Genomic DNA, 16,253 nt, shown 5'->3' with positions numbered 1-16,253 from the left:
TAGTTGTCAGAAATTTATATATATACATATACATATACATATACATATACATATACATATACATATACATATACATATACATATACATACACATACACATACACATACACACACCAGTGGTGGGTTTCAACATTTTTTACTACTGGTTCTGTGGGCGTGGCTTTGGGGGCATGGTATGGCTTGGTGGGTGTGGCTTGGTGGGTGTGGCAGGGGAAGAATACTGTAAAATCTCCATTCCCTCCAGATCAGCTGGAACTCAGGAGGCAGATAATAAATGGGGGCGGGGGCCACTCAGAATTTTTACTACTGGTTCTCCGAGCTACTCAAAATTTCCACTGCTGGTTCTCCAGAACTGATCAGAACCTGCTGAAATCCATCTCTCTCTCTCTCTCTCTCTCTCTCTCTCTCTCTCTCTCTCTCTCTCTCTCTCTCTCTCTCTCTCTCCCTCCCTCCCTCTCTCTCTCTCTCTCTCTCACACACACACACACATACACACATTCATTTTCAGATAAGTAAGAACTTTATATTTAGATGGGAAACTGTGTCAATTATACTGAGCTTAACAATGCATAAAAAGACGCTACCAAAATGGATTAATTTAAAAAGGCGTTAGGAAGATGAATGCAACGTTGTATAGGAAACTATCACCTTCATTTTAATGAATGACACAATATTATGGCTTTCTTCCCTTAAATGTTCTGACACCAGTAACAGGCTTTTCTTTCCTTTTTCCATTTCTCTTTTCCCTCCCATAATTGTATGTGGGAACCTACTGAAGGTTAACCAGCATGAAAGGATGAAATTCTTTCTGTCTTCAGATATTCAGTTCAATACAATCAAGTCTCTCGTTCTGGGAAAGATACTTGGTAAGTATAGCGCAAAAGATAAAATGTCATCTGATGTGTATATAGAGATAGAGATAGATATAAAATAATAACCTTAATCTTGTTGAGAAACATTTCTTTTTCACATTTGATTAGGCAGAGAGTGACAATCAAGGTGGAAGCTTCATTCTTGTCAAAGTGCATATATAATCACTGGTAAGTGCTTCTAGCAAGATGAGCAAGTGGATTCCATTAAAAATAATTTCATACTTATCTTTTCCATTTTGCAATCAGACATAATGAAACATGGCATTTTTAGTACAATTTAGCAAAGAAAAAAAGCTAAATCACATTCAGATTATAGGGAAAGACAATGAATGGGTTGCTCCAACTCCAAAAACTCTTTCCTTTTGGACAATACAGTCTTTTTCAACCTTGGTAACTTAACGCGTGTGGACTTCAGCTCCCAGAATTCCACAGTCAGTAAGGTTGAGAAACAATTCTGTAGTGGAGAACGTCAGTTAGAAGTTTTGCTTCTAACTGGATTAACCCATAGAGAGTGATAAAGAGATATGTGATTCTGAAAGACACATGATGAATTCACAGTTATGGTACCCAAGTGTGTGGCATTATATTCAGCCCAAACCATCAATCATCTTTGTTTGATTTCAGGAAGACAATATGAAACTGCAGAAGAATGCAAACAGTTAAGAAAAAATAAATAAACCCGGTCTCGTACATTTACTTGCTACATGAAACATATCTAAACACACCTACAACAGTATTAGTTATGTTCACTGTTTTGAGTTGATCAAATATTTTAAAAAATGAGGACAGGATAAAAATAAATCTAATAATAATAATTACCTGTTAACTTCTTAATCTGCATTTTAAAGCTTAATGTATTTCGGTAGAACACATCAAATATGAACAGCAAATGAAATCTCAGTTGACTTGTAAAATCAGACAATAAAATTAATGTTATGGAAATACTCAGGATTGGATAATTTTATTGTTTTTGTTCTGTTGTTTTGGAATGAAGACATAAAAAGACAGATTTTCAAACTTTTTTTCCTTTTCTCCTTGATATCAAATCTCCTGTTTTTCTTTTTTCAAAAAGTATGTGAAATATTGGCTTTGATCTAAAGAACAGTTGGTTAGTACAGTATGTGCAGGCAAGAAGTGATTTCTCCATCCCTGGCTCTTTATTTACTCCTTGAAAAGCTGCTTCTGCTGTTCTGAATAAAACCTCTTCCTGAAGCAGAGAAGAGTAATGACAAAAATTAATGCAGGCAATTTCTGGGGGCTGCCTTCCCATTTAAAGAAGATCAATGTGCCTGATTTTTTATTTTTGCTTTTTTGAAATTTTCAAAGACTGAACAAGTAAATAAACAAACAAACAAAACACTTGCTTTGTCTGTCATTGTTTCATGGAAGAAAAGGCATCTGTATTCAGTAAGTTTAGTTATTTGTGCACCTTTCTGATCCCATCTGCTTACTTGCTTTCAGAATTGTTATTGTCTCAAACTTTCATTTTTATTTCAATACGTCCATTGTTTTAAATAGTATCGCTTTATCACTAAAGAAGTGTGAGTAGAATTTTTGATCAAGTAGTGCTGATGATCAATATAGCAAAGTGAAGGTGTGTAACTAAGAATGTGTATGTGTGTAAGTCAGTGGTGGGTTTCAACATTTTTTACTACCGGTTCTGTGTGTGTGGCTTGGTGGGTGTGACATGGCTTGGTGTGTGTGGCTTGGTGGGCATGGCAGGGAAAAGAGACTGTAAAATCTCCATTCCCTCCCCAATCCAGGGGAAGGTTACTGCAAAATCCCCATTTCCTCCTGATCAGCTAGGACTTGAGAGGCAGAGAATAGATGAGGGCGGCAGTCAGAATTTTTACTACCAGTTCTCCAAACTACTCAAAATGTCTGCTACCAGTTCTCCAGAATTGGTCAGAACCTGCTGAAACCCACCTCTGGTGTAATTGGTGCATAGTAAAGTGGTGGTTGAGCCCAGATAGTAATATTTCTCTACTACTAGGAGCATAATGCTTTCTTATAAGTATTTAAAGCAGAGGTATCCAACATTGACAACTTTAAGACTTGTGGAATTCAGCCCCCAGAATTCCTCAGCCAGCCATGCTTAAAGTTGTAAAAGTTTGACACCCCTGACCTGAAGCATGTTTGAGAAACATCATATAAGCTTGGTATGATTTATTGGTGGCCACCTTATCCTTTGGACTAGTGCACCCATCTAAAATACACATACCCATGATCCTGTTGTTATTTAGCCTTTAAAAAAATGGTTCCTTCATCAGCTTTTCAGTAAATAAATGTGTGAACATTTTAATATTAATATTTGTGTTTTATGCAATGATTATATATGGTTGTATCTTCACTAATATAATAATATAGATTGTCTATATGGCCACTACCGTGTTCTCCATCTGTGTCATGTTTAATGTTGAAGACTATTTAAAGTTATACATAAATAATTCAAAGATCATTTTTATTAGTGACTCTAGAACCCAGAGGCGATTTTAACAAGTAGATTGATGGCAATCTGGATTCTGCTGGAAGATCCTTTAAATCAACGGTCTCCAATGTTCCCAACTCTACGCAGCAGTGGTGGCAACTGGGAGGAGGGAATGGTTTTTAACATTGCCCACTACTTGTACAAATGGAGCTTTGTGTGCTCCCCCATCACATGTGTGGCCCGGTTCGCAATGGGCTGCAGATCAGCACTGGTCCATTGACCAGTTGGGGACCCCTGCTTTAAATGAAGAAGGAATCAAATCACAATAGCCAGCTCAGAACAGAAACAGTATAGCACTGTTAAAAATATAGTGATCAATGGAAGGGAAGGGAAGGGAAGGGAAAGGAAGGAAAGGGAAAGAAAGGGAAGGGAAGGGAAGGGAAGGGAAGGGAAGGGAAGGAAAGGAAAGGAAAGGAAAGGAAAGGAAAGGAAAGGAAAGGAAAGGAAAGGAAAGGAAAGGAAAGGTCAAAAATTTCATGATGTTATTCTGTAATGAAAACAAATGAACAAAAAAATTCTAGTCCTTTTGTAGGTCCATCCCATGTAGAATTGGTCAAGCAATCCAGAATGAAATTATCAAGGTTATCCTGACTACAGCACACAGGAACCAATTAAAAAGGAAATATTTTTATTCAATGAAATACAGCACATCACTACTTTTGCTTTAGAAATATTATGGGTAGAGGTTAAGTCATTGTGATTTGAAGCAGGTTTTGAGGATGACATCCTTCACTTATCTCCTTCTCAAGGAATGAGTTCTATTCATTCCAGGGCAAGAAAGACATGTTCAATTTGTCTCCCACCGACCTGTACACTCTCACAGAGAGGGCCTTCTCAGGGTGCCGTCCACCAAACAATGTTGGCTGGTGGCCCCCAGGGGTAGGGCCTTCTCTGTGGGAGCTCCCACGCTCTGGAATGAGCTTCCCCCTGCTTTACGTCAAGTGCCTGATCTTCAGACCTTTCGCCGTGAGCTGAAAACGCACCTATTTATTCAAGCGGGACTGGCCTAAAATTTTATTGGGGTTATTTATATCTTAATATTTTAAATTGTTTTAAATTCGGCCACTTTATAATATGTTTGTTTTTATTTCTTTTAATATTTATACTGTGCTTTTTTACTTGGCTGTACACCGCCCTGAGTCCTTCGGGAGAAGGGCGGTATAAAAATCGAATAAAATAAATAAATAAATAAATAAATTAGTCAGGAGAGGTTTCAGCATTGTTGATGTATCCTTAGGTGGGCAATGTGCAAACATATCAGGCATTTCCTGATTTTGTTACTCAAAATCTGTAATAGTGAATTCAATAGCATACAGCAGTACCTCAGTACTCGACTGCTTGAAAACCCATCACATTTGGTACTCAACACATTTTGATGCAAAAAATATTGTCCTGATACTTGATGTGATACAAAAGGAAGTGGGGGGAAAGCTGCAGAGGGCAGACAGGAAATTGGCCATGGTCTGAAGGTTGCTGACTTAGGAAAAGGGAGAGATAGGAAGTCCTTCCTGGCCAAAACAAAGGGTCATGTACTAAGTCACATGGTTTGTTGGGTACTCATCCTTTTTAGTACTCATCACATCTCCTGGAATCAATTAAGGACAAGTACCCAGGTACCACTGTACTCATAATGTCTTCCCCTTTGCAGATATGTACATTTATGGTAGTAAGGTTGCTGTAACATCCTTTATAATAAAACTGGTGAGGACAGGAGGAATAGCCAAGTGCTTAACATGTGAACTTGAAGCGCTTACTGGAGGCATTAATCTGATGCAAAGGGATTCTTTTTAGGTCATGAGAATCTTTGGTAATTGAAGAACTAAACATAGACCTCCCTCTTCTTTATAAATCTAATGATTGGGAGGAGTAGGGATAGAGTAGACTTCTTTTAACACCAGAAGGAATGTGACTAGAAGGGGCAGGAACATTATCATGTTGCTTTCTGATATAGGGCATTGACTTCAATTAATTTGGGCTAGGAAAACATATGGCTGATTCTACTATAGAAAGAGTTCACATTCAGATTGAGTCAGTCACTGTTGAGCATGAAAATTAATAGCTGTGGCCCTAATTAATTCAGCAACAAGTGTCTTGCCTCTTTCCCTCTAAGCATTCTTAGAGAACCTTCTGTTCTAATTAGCAGTTCTTATTGACTTGTTAGCCGTTGTGGGAACTTGTACAATTTACTTCTATTAAATCCAAATGGATAATGCTTGGTATAATTTAACTTGATTTCAGCTATATAGAAGTAACATATTTTATATTCCTAGTAGCATAGTTCATAAAAGAAATAATGCTACTTAAAATAAAAAAATAATATTTGAGTTAAGAATTTGCTATGTGAAATTCAAAGGTAAAGCCTAAGAAAATATTACATTAAGTACACCGTATCTTGTTAAATACATTAATACAAATAAGTAACATTTTTGGGGTAATAAGAATGAATAGATTGCTATTACTGAATAGATATCAACAACTACAAATGTTTTTGTTATGAACAATTGCAACAGCAGGGTAAAATGCCATGCAAACAAAATGAGTCAATGTAAAATATATATTTTATAGAAACATGTAAAATCAAATTTAGCAATCTAACCTAATTTTTATAAGTTGTTCTATTGAATATTCTGCTATGTGTTATGAATATGTTAACCTCTGATAAAGAAATGACTGTTGGTTCCCTGTTAAGGTCACTAAATAGAATGAGTGTGTCTTCATTTTCTAAGTACCTTAAGTACAAATAAACTACCACAAAGATCAAGTTATAGGATTCCTATAGATTGAAGTCTTAATTTGCTGTTCTTTCCGTGTTTCATTTCATACATTTATACAGAGAGAGAGAGTGACAGAGAGAGACAGAGACAGACAGACAGACAGAGACAGAGATAGAGAGGGAGACAGAGACAGAGAGAAAGACAAAGAGATAGAGATAGAGATAGACAGATGATAGATGATAGATAGATAGATAGACAGATAGATAGATAGAGAGATAGACAGATAGACAGATAGACAGAGCGAGCATTCTATTATTTATTAAATTTTTGGATTAAAAACAAAAACAATTTTCTCTTTTAATTTTTTTATACGTATATTTTTAAATCAACATGCATAAATAGCATCCAGAACTGATAAAGCTAAAAAAAATATTTGAAAGTGATTCACATGGATTCCATTTCATTAGAACTTCCTTCTAGAAAGTTTTCATTTTCATATCTAATTTTATAGATTTGTCCACACATACACACATACAGTAATGATTTGTTTCAATCATTTCTCTTATTTCAAGGGTAAGGCTGAGATGAAAAATAAATAAAACTCCTTACAAATTAATAAAATGCAGTAACTATAATCCATCCCATAAAGTGAAGTCATTATGCTTCAAACTGCAATCTTCAAAGGCAATACCATCCTGTGTGCCATTTATTTCATACATCAGTTGCATTGTAGAAAGATATCTAGGGTGGTAAATTCATGCTCAAGGTTCTACAGAAAGGCATACTGAACAACCTTTTGCAAGATATATGGGCAGGCTCCAGAGTTACTGAAGGCTTCCTGCTATGGTCAGTCACCTTCAACATATGAGGATGCTATTGGGTCAGAGAAAGCTAGTGTTCTTCGCTGTGTATCCCAAGCTGTATATAAGACCTTTTCTAAAGTTTTAAAAAGGTCAATTCTCAATATCTGCTAAGTCATGAAAGAACATATCTAAGTAGATAAGTATCTATGAAAATAGATCTGATTATAAAAATGTCTAGAATCTCACTGGCTAAGTTCACACTTGAACTGACAATTTTATTCTCACAACAATAATTTTATCAAGTGGCATGGACTGATAGAGAACAAAAACAAACAAACAATCATCTATTTAAGGTTCTATTGCTGAAAAATCTGGATTTTTCCCAATCCTAACCCAAAACCTAATTATTATTCCATCGATATTGAAATAGTATTGAAACTGATGTTCATCAATCTGGTGTCCTCCAGATGTGTTGGACTAAATTCTCAGAACTGCTACCTCGTATAAAGTTCCTTGCTTCATTCACCCATTTGGAATGTTTTTTTTTTCTTCAGCTTTCTATTATTATACAAAGATTTGATTTAATCATGCAAAGAATACTCTAATAAAGACATTATCTGACATGCTGCCACAACTTAATGTAATCTTCACTTGGCATGTTAAAATGGAACTCTGCATACATTAGCCTATAGATAGAAAAAATTAGCATACAGGTGTATACCAAAACAATAGCAGTGATTACCATCATCAAAAGGCTTTGTTTAAAATAAACCTACAATATTTGCAAAAAATTGGACTTGTACTAGATTACAGAACATTCAACAGATTTAGTTTTTTTTATGAAACAACGTTTGGCATTAGCATGCAAGAAAATGTGTGCTTAGCAGGATTATATTTTCCCCAGTGAATGTTATCCGAGTCAGAATGTATTAGAATAGCTTTATTCATATGACTTTTTCACTATTCAAACTGAAAATAAGGTAATATGAAAATAATTCTTATGCAAGTAAACCTTTAGTCAAACTATTCTATTTGTGCAGAAGAAATGCATGTTATTGAAGAAAAAAATGAAAATAGAATGTTCACAACACTTAAAAAGTATTTACAATTTGTAAAATTTAAAAGCATTTTGACTTGAATATTGAAAGGTTTTCCGCAGCTGTGTGTACAAATCTGTAGTAGATACTGATTCCTACAAATGTATTTGGGAGGAGGAAAATTTATTTCACCACATGAAAAGAATTTCTTAATTATGCTTAGGAACTTGCTATGTATCTTTTCTAGCAAACTAACACAGTTGTTTTTTTAAAGTGTGGAATGTATTTCTTGTGTTTTTGTTAAAGCGGACAAAAATAAAATAGGTAAATTTGCCTCTGCTGTCGCTGCACGCAGAAACATTGAGAGATAAAGGTTAATTATTCAATTATTTGCCTGTCCCTTTGTTCTGTGTGTTTCACAATGATTAATTGTGTTCTGTTTCTTTTTATTAGCAGAAACTAGTGATGTAGACCCAGATACTCTAAAGGCAAACTCTCAGGGGTTTATTGGATGCCTCTCTTCAGTGCAATTCAATCATGTTGCTCCTTTGAAGGCTGCTGTCCACTATCCAAGCTCAGCTCCAGTCATTGTTAAAGGACATTTCATGGAATCCAACTGTGGGACATTAACAGGAGCTGATACAACATCAAGTGAAACAACCCATTCATTTGCAGGTACCAAGCATAAGGCTTTCATTAATTTTATTCTCTGAAAAAGAATAGTTGACCATGTTTCAAAAAGTCATTTTTTTAATGTGCCAAAAGTGGTAGGCTTTTCTACAAATCCTCAATTTTTGTCATTTCATTTCTTGTATGCATATGAATGTGTGTTTTTCATATATACCATGTAGCTTCCAAGCCAATCATTAATTCCTTGTTAATAGCTTTGTAGTAATATTTTAATGTGTATGTTCCTATTTTATAATTCTATCGGTATGTTATACAGTAATAGATACAGTAGCCTCTGTTGGATCTGTGGATTTAAATGCAGATATACTGAGATTCCTGTTCTCTATCTGTCTCTGTATTTTTCTTTTTGTTTCTGGCACAGATCATTCAGGACCAAGGAATGAAGGAAAACCTTTAGCTAATGTAATAAGGAGTGATTCTGCAATTATTGGGGGTAAGAGCAACTGTAATTGCATTGTATGTACCATTTTAAATATTTAAATTTAAGTGCTGAAGTTGAGCACCCAAATAATGGAATAAGCTTCTACGTTGTTAACTTGTTTAACATTGTATACATGTTGTAGAAGCTGATGGAATTAGATTGGATAGTCACAAATGGTTATATGCCTTCGAACATGTGTTCAAGCTGCAGTGGAACTATAGATCCAATTTTTCCTCAAAAATCTCTCAATGGTTCACAGTATTGATTTAAAAAGAAATGTTTTATAAGTGTTTCATTTTCTTCAAACATTTAAATATGCGTTTGTTTATTTTTAAAATCATCCTTCTAGTAATCTATATTTGCAGTAGTGGTTTGAGTTCCTGTTGGAAATAGGAATTACTGAGAATGTATCTATTATAATCAAGAGGATTACTGAGAATTACTGAGAATGTATCTATTATAATCAACCCCCGAAATCTGTCTACTACTGTAGATATACAGTAGATACATACCCAAACAATTCCAAAGACCTCTATGGTAGTTGGGAGTTTGCAATATAATTTTTGTTTTATGCAGCAGCAATGTCAAAGGGCTTTTGCTATCTTTCAGATTGTTTGAAATTGTATCTTCTTATTTACTGTATGTACTGATTTTCCATGTAAAACCATACTGATGGCATTTCAATACAGTATCAGAAAACTAGAGTATATTATGTAGCAACACTTCAAGATTCCTATTCTTCTTTCTTTATATTTGGCTAAATCACTTAAGATGGTATACTTTGGTAGCTTTCCTTTTAGGTATAACCTAAGATTGAATTATTTGGAGTTTAATACATCCCTAACTCTGCAAGGTTTTAGTAGGGCAAATACTCAAAATATAAGTTCAAAAATCTTCATTTATACAAGATTGCAGCCTTCAACTCCCAATTAGAAAAAGAACAAAACAGTAAGTTCATAATGCACAGGAAGTTTCCATTCCAAAAGGATTCAATTTTAGAAGAATGTCACCTGAAGACTAGAGATGGACTGTATGTGATTTGTGAATAAGTTATTCATATCATCTATTGCTAGCATTTTGTCGAATACTTATTCGACAAAACTATTAGTAAGCATACTTCAGGAAATACGTACTAGTGGAAAAAAGACAAAATTAGGTCATGAAGACTCTTTAGAGTGAAGATAACTCATGGAGTATCACTGGATTATGTTGGTGATACTCCTTTGTAACATTATCTCAGTGCCAGATGCTATCATGTAAGGTTAGTGGGCTATATAAATCATACAATATTTTTCTAGAATGACATTATTGTGCTAGTGAAAAGATTTTTTTCTTGTAGCTACAATAAGACGCAATTAAACCTTAGTGAGATCTGTTTATGCTAAATGAAGATTCCACCATGCCCAGAGAGCTTTTATCACCAATACTCATAAAGCTACCACCTGTCCTGTTTTCCTTTATAGTATAAGCTGGGGTACAACTATACACATGTCCAATTAAAGAATAAACAATAGTAATTGTACTCCAGCTGTACTCACTTCTATGTCCATGTATTGATGATTTCAATATTAATTGATTACTTGTTCATTCTCATTATGGCGTTTGGCTCCAACACATATACAGAAATCAGTAGATTCTGAAATAATGAAAGTTTGTCCATCTATAATTTAATAATAGCAAGAACAAAGAAACATAATCAATTTTAGACCATGAGTATATTATGTAATACAAAAGCAGAAGTTGCTAATGGGCACTATAAAATGTTAATTCGTAACATTTTTAATTATGTCACAGTAATGAGATCGGCACGTGTATAAATTTAATAAATCTATATCTTACCAAAACTCTCATTATCATGACTTTTAACTGAATGAAACATTGCATCAAAGGGAAATGATTTTTGAAACTAAGTACTTTGAATGGGCTAACCTACTGAATGTGTGAAAAATCCAAGACCCATGACGTCCAAAGAAATGAAAGTTGGGGAAGTTGTGGCTATTTCAGTGCTACTGGCTGCTGCTGTGCTGCTTCTATGGTCATGAGATCTTTATTTTCAACATTCTGTGACAATTTCCAATCCTTTGCTCCCTGTCCCATTCAGAAACAACCATTTACATATCTACTGGAAAGGGGAAAGGAGTGAAGGAAAGGGAAGGGAAGGGAAAGGGGAAGAAAGAGAGGAAGGCAATTTATGGTGCTCCCTGCCAGCTTCTCAAAATGAAACTCAATGGGGAAGCTGATAGTCAGAAGTTGTGCCTGCTCCCACTGTTCTCTCTTTGTCATTCTGCTTCTCTATTTATGTAAGGAAATATCTGTTAAATGATAAACCAATGGGGAAGAGGTTTTCTAGTAAATACAGTAAATAAAATGTACAGAAAATCTGGATCAGTTCTTATCATATGGTTAAATGTATTTTCTTCTAATATCCATATTATAAGTTCCTACACATCTTCCCCCATAAATCTCTTATTTAAATGGTTTGTAGTTCCAACATAACTTAGCTCAATGGTTTGTAGTTGCATCATAACTTATCCAAATGGGGAATAAATATTGTTTGGAAACTTCCCTGATTAATGCTGATATTTACTCGATGTTCCCAAATACAGAGTTTTAATGAACTCTTTCTGGCGGAGACAAGTAGATGGCAATGGATTTCATTTTGATGTATTTTACAGTAAAGGAAATCTATGACAGATTTCTTTTAGATAATTGCGTAAAAGAAGCTTTAAAAAATTACATTTTTTTTAGATTACATTAGATTACATTTAGATGTACATTTAGATTTTTAATAATGTTCTTTTTTAAAAAAAAAATTATTTCCATTTTCCAACATCATATTTATGTACAATTATCCATCATTAATCATTAATTTTTATTTATTACTGATTCAGGCCTGCCCGACTGCCACTTCCTTTCTTTACAACCTCCCTCTACCCTCTACTACTTTCCCATCCTTCATCTCCTTCACTTTACTACTTCCTCTCCTCCTTCTCCACTCCTCCCTTCTTCCACCCTATCTAACCTTCTTATTCCCCTCCTCCTTCTCAACTCTTTCCTACCTACTTTCTTCCCTCCTACTACTCCTCTCTCCTTGTCTTTCTGAAATGGCAGTCGAGTAGCCCCAATATCATTTTAAATTTTAATTTCATATCTTCAAAAATTACTGTACGTTAATAACCAATCCATGTATCATTTCCCCCCCCTTTCTTCCCCCTCCTCCCCCTTCCCCCCCCCCAGACTTCCCAGAGCAAATACCGGGTATTATGACCAACAATCACAAGCTAAAATATACAAAATATACATAAACACCCATCCTCAAAAATTTAAAACTCTAAATCCCCTCACAATAAAAATAAAGAGATAAGAAAGAATAATAAAAAAGAAAAAAGACAAGAAACAGTACCAACTTCACATATTGCTTCTTCTTACAATCCATTTTTAAAATTAATCCATGTTCTCAAATTCAGATTTTTTCCCCTTGTATATTCCTTCAAATTTCATAAATCCATTTCTTGAATTACAGTCCATCTTCTCGAACTCAATTTTTCATCACTTATATATATCTTCAATTGTCATAACATTTAATGTCCGTTATTCTTACAGTCCATTTTAAAAATTAGTCCATCTTCTCAAATTCAAATTTTTCCCCCCACTTGTATATTTCTTCAAATTTCATAAGTCCATTTCTTAAATTACGATCCAGCTTCTCGAACTCAAATTCTCATCACTTATATATTTCTTCAATTGTCATAACATTTAATATCCAATCTTCCAATACTACTCCATCAATCAAATATCATTACAACTAAAATCTCTCAAATACAATATTTCCAACTTAACTTCATAACTTTTACTATCTATACACGTGTCAATTAAAACAAATAATCATTTAAGCTACATCCACAATATAACAGTAAACAATTAAAATCATTACATCCACAACATTATCTAAATTCATAAATTTTACTTTCCATCCTTCACAATTAAATAATATCATCCCATAGGTTTATACCGTACAAATAGCAAATAACAAAAATCCTATAATTTGTATCCTAAACAAATCAATTTCAAAAATTAACCATAATCATCATATTCACATCTTAAACATTCCTCCCCTCTCCTCCATTTTCCATCATTTCCAAACCATTTAACTTAGCATCTAACAACAAAGGATTCCCACTCTTTAAAACATTAATATAGAAATGTCTTGCTTTCGTAACTGAATTAAGAAAATACTTTCTGCCTCTAAAATTCACTGACAAACCCATTGGAACTTCCCATCTAAAATATATCTGATGTTTCTTAAACTCATCCACTAAAAAAGCAAATTCTCTTCTCTTTCTTAACATTTTAGGAGGAATTTCCTTCATCATTTTTATATCTTGTCCCAATATTTGAAATTTATTTTTATAAAAGGCTTGCAAGATTTCATACCTAATGTTTTTAGTTGTAAAATAAATAACCACATCCCTCAGTAATCTATTTTGTCTTGCCCACCAAGAATTAACACGATAAATTCTTTCAATATTAATCTCAAAGTCTTCTGGCTCCACACCCTTTATCTGAGCAAAGGCTTGCGTAAAAATCTCTTTTAAATTTTCCTTCCTATTTTGCCTCAATCCCCTCACCCTTATAGCATATTCCATTAATCTATATTGTAATATTACTCTTTCTTCATCTGCCCTATCTACCTTTGCCTGTATATCTTCCATCTTATTATCTAAGTTCCAATTATTTTGATTCTTTTGAATTTCCTCTATTTTCTTTTGCAACTCTAAATTAGCTTTATTAATTTCTTCAAGATGATCTTCCATCTGAATACAAGAGCTTAATATTTGCGAAATTGCATCCTTTACCATTTTCATTTCCCTCTTCTGCTCTTCCACCACTTCCTTAAAATCCAACATCTTTTTCTCTATTTCATCAAATTTTTGATCTATTTCTGAAAAACGAATCTCCAAAAACTCCTGTAAAGAGTTTCTTAATTCCTTTTTAATCTCTTCTTTTAAGTTTCGAATCTGAACTAAAGAAATTTCAAAGTTTTTAGTGATTTTTGGTACTATTTGCTTAAAAGCCATTTTTTAAAATATAGCCTAATAACGGACAAAAGGAGGTTAAAAAAGAAAAATTCAAAAAGTTTTTTCTTCTGAATCACTATAATCCCAAAGAAGAAGAAAAAATATAAATCATAAAATTCTCATTTCTTCCATTTAGTCAGTGTCTTCCTGTATATCTTCTAGTTCCACACTAGCTATTAATAAGCATTTCTTTAACTTTTGTTTCTAATACACACATTCCATAAAACGCCATTTGCTTTCTTCTCTCCTATCTTCACAACAAATATATCCTCAGGGGATTGCAGTCTTCTTACAAACAAATGCTAGAACTCCAGTGTCTGCTCCATCCGCGTTACAATCCATCATAAATCAATTTCTGCCACGGAGACTGTACGCTACGTTTTTTTCTGCCAGAAGACAGATGCATCTCCGAGTCTGGAGCTTTTCAGGCTATGGAAAGAGCACTCCCCTCAAGCCCCCAGAAACTTTTTCTGTGGCTTTTTTGGGTGTCTCAACTTCAGCCTGAATGCTCATCTCTCCCTCTTTGCCCAAGGGAAGAGACTTACAAGCTGTCGGACAATAGGTTTACGATAAACAAGACTGCTTTCAATGAAGCGGAGCCAGACCGGAAGTTTTTTTAATAATGTTCTTAACGTTTGTTTCTGTGAGATTTTATCTTGGCTATAAACCGCCCTGAGTCTTCGAAGAAGGGCGGTATAGAAATGGAATAAACAAACAAACAAACAAACAAACAAACATATATATAAATGTGGCCTTAAAATTATGTTTGTGTTTTGCTATGGGACCTTTTGCTCTAATGAATAGAAAATAATATTTGTAGCTCAGGGTTGAACTATGGAGTCCTTGGTGCTTTTTGAGCTGTTTTTTTTTTTTTTTTTTGGAAATATTGCATTACCAAACTAGATAACATCATCAGTGCCAACATCATCATTATTCTTGCAATGTATTCTAGGATGTTCTTACATGAAGATAGCAACATATTCTCTAGTGTAAAGGGCTACAAGAATTGTTATAATTATGCCATGTTTTTTAATGTGTTACAAAATATACTTGGTGATTTTCTTTTCTCTCCCCAGGTGTGATCGCTGTAGTGATATTCATTCCACTTTGCATTGTGGCCATTGCTGTACGGATTTATAAAAAGAAAAATGTATATAAAAAGAAGGAGGTGAAGGGATCAGAAAATGAGGATAGTGCAGAGACTGTCCTGAAAAATGAGATCAACGTGCAAAATACAATCAATGAAAATCAAAAGGAGTATTTCTTCTGATTTGCTTTTTTGGTCTAGTTTAATAAGAATAAAAGACAGTCTGACTTATTTGTTAATCAAGTTCTCAACTGGAAGAAAGAAACTGTTGCATTCAAAAGAACATGCAAAATAGATTGGAAATCTATTAAATGGCATATGTTCAGTCTTGGTGTTTGCTATGGCAAGCCTCTTTAAATGACATGCATTCCTTAGCTATTATAACATAGATGCATTTTATGTAAGAGTGAATTAGATATTGTAACCAAACCCATTGTTGGTAGTTTTCAGCCGTTCTGCTGTGACTTTCTAAACTGGAAGTTAAACTTGATACATATCCTGAGTTTTGAATGGGAAAAAGGGTCATTTATTTTCTTCCTTTCAGTCCATCCTTCCAAGAGATCTATTTTTAAAGCAATTTCGTTTAAATATTCTACAGTATTTTCTTTGATACGATTGGGCTGTTTTCCAAACCAGAAGTATGCATGCTTAAGAATTAAGTGGCTTAAGAGTGCAGACTTCCAAATTGAAGTGTTTGTGCTTCTTTCCTTATCTTTTTTTTAAAAACAACAACAACAACACACATCATACATCATTATCTTCATCAACAATTTCTCTCCTGCTTCACCCAGCCAATCTATTACAATCTAGTGATAAAGAATTCAGTATTACTTTAAAAGCTTGTTTGTATGAAAAACGAAGCGTGAATGAAAATCTGGTTGTAGATTTTCAAAACGAATAACAGGGTGGTCACCTAAGGAATCCAAACCTTAAACTCTCCACAAATTATGGGTGGATATCTTTCTGTCTTCTTGACATGTTACTACATCCTGAATGTATAGCAGATTATCATTTTACGTCATCTTGAAATGGGAGGTGCATACACACAAACACATTCACACTC

At 34.2% G+C, this 16,253-nt stretch overlaps 1 protein-coding gene across 1 annotated transcript in view; it reads left to right on the top strand.

Moving 5' to 3' along the window:
* Nucleotides 1–15,528, top strand: part of CNTNAP4 (contactin associated protein family member 4) — a 307,943-nt gene extending 292,415 nt beyond the window's left edge. Inside the window, exons 21-24 of the mRNA XM_058172405.1 lie at nucleotides 779–866; nucleotides 8,368–8,589; nucleotides 8,966–9,037; nucleotides 15,180–15,528. Coding sequence (XP_058028388.1) covers nucleotides 779–866; nucleotides 8,368–8,589; nucleotides 8,966–9,037; nucleotides 15,180–15,373 — 576 coding nt within the window. The 3' untranslated portion in view covers nucleotides 15,374–15,528. The remainder of the gene's footprint in view (nucleotides 1–778; nucleotides 867–8,367; nucleotides 8,590–8,965; nucleotides 9,038–15,179) is intronic.
* Nucleotides 15,529–16,253: the final 725 nt, after the last annotated feature.

This window comes from Ahaetulla prasina, chromosome 2, assembly GCF_028640845.1.
Source record: "Ahaetulla prasina isolate Xishuangbanna chromosome 2, ASM2864084v1, whole genome shotgun sequence".
NCBI lineage: Eukaryota > Metazoa > Chordata > Lepidosauria > Squamata > Colubridae > Ahaetulla > Ahaetulla prasina.
Note: the sequence above shows the minus strand (reverse complement) of the source record. Positions and strands in the feature narration are given on the sequence as shown.